The sequence below is a fragment of the Pteropus alecto genome, unplaced genomic scaffold (assembly GCF_000325575.1).
Source record: "Pteropus alecto unplaced genomic scaffold, ASM32557v1 scaffold16, whole genome shotgun sequence".
Classification (NCBI taxonomy): domain Eukaryota; kingdom Metazoa; phylum Chordata; class Mammalia; order Chiroptera; family Pteropodidae; genus Pteropus; species Pteropus alecto.
In genome coordinates, this window is record NW_006438867.1 from 7,532,257 (window position 1) to 7,535,767 (window position 3,511).

The 3,511-nt window shown below is 49.8% G+C and overlaps 1 protein-coding gene across 1 annotated transcript in view; it reads left to right on the plus strand.

The window, feature by feature from the left end:
- Positions 1-3,511, plus strand: part of ATP8A2 (ATPase phospholipid transporting 8A2) — a 470,091-nt gene that overhangs the window by 288,751 nt on the left and 177,829 nt on the right. Inside the window, exon 28 of the mRNA XM_006915835.2 lies at positions 2,507-2,629. Within this exon, the coding sequence (XP_006915897.1) occupies positions 2,507-2,629 (123 nt within the window). The remainder of the gene's footprint in view (positions 1-2,506; positions 2,630-3,511) is intronic.

Consider the following 3,511-nt stretch of genomic DNA (forward strand, 5'->3'; position numbering starts at 1 on the left):
GGCGATGAGCAGCAATATGTCCGATGGACACATAAAAGGGGAGAGACTTCCAGCCGTTTCTGATTTACCTGAGATGCCGAAAGAATTTCAAATTAGCTTCCGCCGCCCTTACTGGCTTCCCTACCATGTAGCCGTCTGCCTGGCAGCCAGCCAATAGGATGGTTTTTATCCATTTTGTATTGTTATCATCATTATCATCAATGTCATTATTTCATTAAGCCTTCAGCCTAGAGGTTTTCTTAGTTGTGTTGTAAACATTAACCTATTGAGTGAAACGGTTTAAGTTAAGGTAAATTGCAAACGTTAAGTACGTTCGGCACAGAACGACGGAAGACCATTGGTGTTCCTGATCATTAGTCGACTTCTAACAAACCGAATGAATACTTTAGAATTCATTTCTAAATTCTCACTGTTAGCACACAGCAAAAACGATCCATTATTGTTCACGTAATATTTATGCCCCGGACACCGCAATGGGCTCTCTGGGTAACAGATATATCGTAGTCTGATGAGGGAGATTAGATTCACACGTGGATAATCCCAGCACAGGGCAGCAAACAACTATCTCAAGGAAAGTACAGATAAAGTGCGATCAGGTTTCCAAGGGCTGGGAGAAGGATGCCTTTCGTTTGGAGTTACCAGTGGCTCGTGAGAGGAGATGACACTTGGGCTCAGCCCTGATGAGCATTTCTGGACACTGAGCATGCACCCCAGCCCCTAACCCTCGTGAAACTATAGATCGAAACGTGTCTCCGCACGTTTCCAATGTCCCCTCGGGGGTCAACGACATCACCCCTTGTCAAGACAGCTATGACATGGAGGGTTAATGGGAGAAGTGGCTGGAAAGCAGAGCAAAGAAGTTTAGTGACAGTAAGATCATCACAACCCAGGAGGGGACGTTTTCGGTGAAGAGGCTGAGGTAGGAGAGTTATGTGGTGAGTTTGCCTCTGAAGAAGGTAGGCTGTGGCATAGGAAACACGAGCGTGGGGTTATCGGGGTCAGGGGTGGGGTCGGTCGCAGAAATCAAGAAAGATTGCAGTCTGAGAGGACCTGGACATGGCAACCGATTGGATTTCTTTTTTATGTGTGCTGATTTACCGTCTTAAATATACGAGTTCTCATTACATTTTGAATTGCCATTTAGAAGGATGTATTCGCCCCACCCCCCAAAGAAGCATGGGAACGTGTGGCACCAACTTGAAACAAACCGGGGCACTTTCAAAGCTTGGGAGACCCCAGGCTAACAGAAGAGTGCCTTCAGGTGTCCCTGCACCCCCAAGTCCTGCCCAAAGGTGTCCCTCAGCACCTGACCACACTCAAAGCCCTGGAGTTTTGCTTGCCTGGAAGACACAGTCCCTATAGTTTTATTGTTTTATACTATATGGATTATGTCACAAAGGTTTTACTAGAAATTCTCTCTTCACCATCCATGGAGAGAGGCTTGGGTACATATCAGTGCTGTTCACTTGGGCACATAATTGTTGAGAAGAAATATTTTTGAGAAGGTGTGAGCACGTCACACATTCCTTAGAAAGCGTCCAAGAATCCCACTTTGCTTATTTTTGCATGGTTTTGGATAGACTTTTCAAAGCACTCCTTTCCTGCTGGAGTTTGCGATGATTCATTTCAAGTTTCAAAATAAATCTTTCCACTCAAGCAATTCAGCAAATCAGATTCCTTCCAACCATCACAACTTCACGCTCACTCCCGCCTGCAGCCCCTACCCTTTGATCTGAAAAGTGAACCTCGTTCAAAACCAGAGATGTCACTTTTCGGGGACCAAAATTCATCCACAGCCGTGGGCCACACTCAGGTGTCCGTCATGTATTCAGTCCGCATATTTGAGCAACCGTCCTTGAGGTGGAATGCGATTGTTGGCTGAAGAATGTAGAATCGGTTTCGATTTTCCAAAAGGACGTATGTGTTTGTTTATATGCCCGTTGCCGGCTGCCCCGTCTCCACCTCCCCAGCAGACAGAGTTCCTGGAGGTCAAAGACCTGCTTGTTTTCTTTCTTTCTTCTCTTTTTATTATCTCTAGATTCCTGGTGCTTATCACCAGATCTGGCCCATCATTCATTCCCAGTAAATGTCTGTCAGATGGATAAATGGATGATCGTACTTCCTGACATTTGAGCATAAAATTGGGATGGGAAGTTGTAAACTGTGCCTCAGCGGGCGCTAACAGAGACCCAGCTCTGTGTCACAATGCTTGCTCGATTCCGAGTCACCGCCCCTGTCCCAGGGGGAGGCGGCCGTTCCTCTAACAAGACTTCTTGGCTCATCAGATATTTGCGACTGTTGTTTTGAGTGTTCGACGCATTCAGGTTATGCTGATTAGTTAACAGTTAAAAATGACCTTCCGTTTATTTTCTTTGCTTGGAGTGTGTCTGGGGAGTCGTGACTCACTGACTGACGCTCAGGTTCGGACTTGACTGAAAGTGAAGTCATCGTTCCTCGGAACCGAAGCCCTCGGGCCTCCTCCGACCGCTCCCCGTTCTCCCCGCAGATCTTCACCGCGTTGCCGCCCTTCACTCTGGGGATCTTCGAGCGGTCTTGCACTCAGGAGAGCATGCTCCGCTTCCCGCAGCTCTACAAAATCACCCAGAACGCCGAAGGCTTCAACACGAAGGTAAACGCACGGTCGTCACCCTGCCGTCACCGCACGCCGGGCGGAAGCACTGCCCTCTGCCCACGAGGCAGCCGAAGCGCGAGAGAGAATGTCCGCAAGAGGCGACACCAGGGTCCCCTCCCAGTATTCGAGAGGCCAGATCAGCAGGGAAGCCGCCATGCCGCACGTGGTGCTCCCTTCGCTCCCTGTTTGCCGACTCCTGTCTCCTCCCCACGTGTGTCCCCGACGTTGGCGTGGCCGGCAGCACGATGGCCACGGTTCCCGTAGGGCCAGCCATCAGGGCCTCCCTTTTCGTAGCGTCCCGTGCGGTGACGAGCTTGCCCACCAGAGCCCTCTCGCCACCTCTGCTTGCTTTTTTTTTTTTTTCATTTAAAAAACATTTTTTTCTTTAGCTAAAGACTAAAATTGGCCAGATGTAAACACAGAAATCAAGTTAGTCATGGGTTTGTTTGTTTTTTTTCCAGTCCGGAGAATCAGAAAAGAGAAAGCATCTAGACCAAAAAAAAAAAATGATCCTGAGAAAGGTCCAAAGTTAGGTGTCACAGGAACTCCGCCGCCTTGGTGGCAAAGGGGCTCTCACCCAGCCTGCCAGCCACAGCCAGGAGTGGCGGGGAGGCTGCAGGACACCGGCCAGAGAGAAGACAGGTGCCTGGCCGGGCCGAAGAGGCAAAGACGCGAACTCGCCTTCACTGCGTGTTTCTGTCAGCTTTTGTTGTCAGGGGTCGGCGGGGAGATTAGGAGGCTGAAGCAGGTCCCTGCCCGGGTTTCTTGCAATACCGATGCTGGCTGTGCACGCAGTTTGCTCTGGTAGCCCCTGGGGCCTTGGCAAGGTGACATAGGAAGTCCTCAGCGACAGAGCGGTCTCCGAAGGCTTCCGTCTGA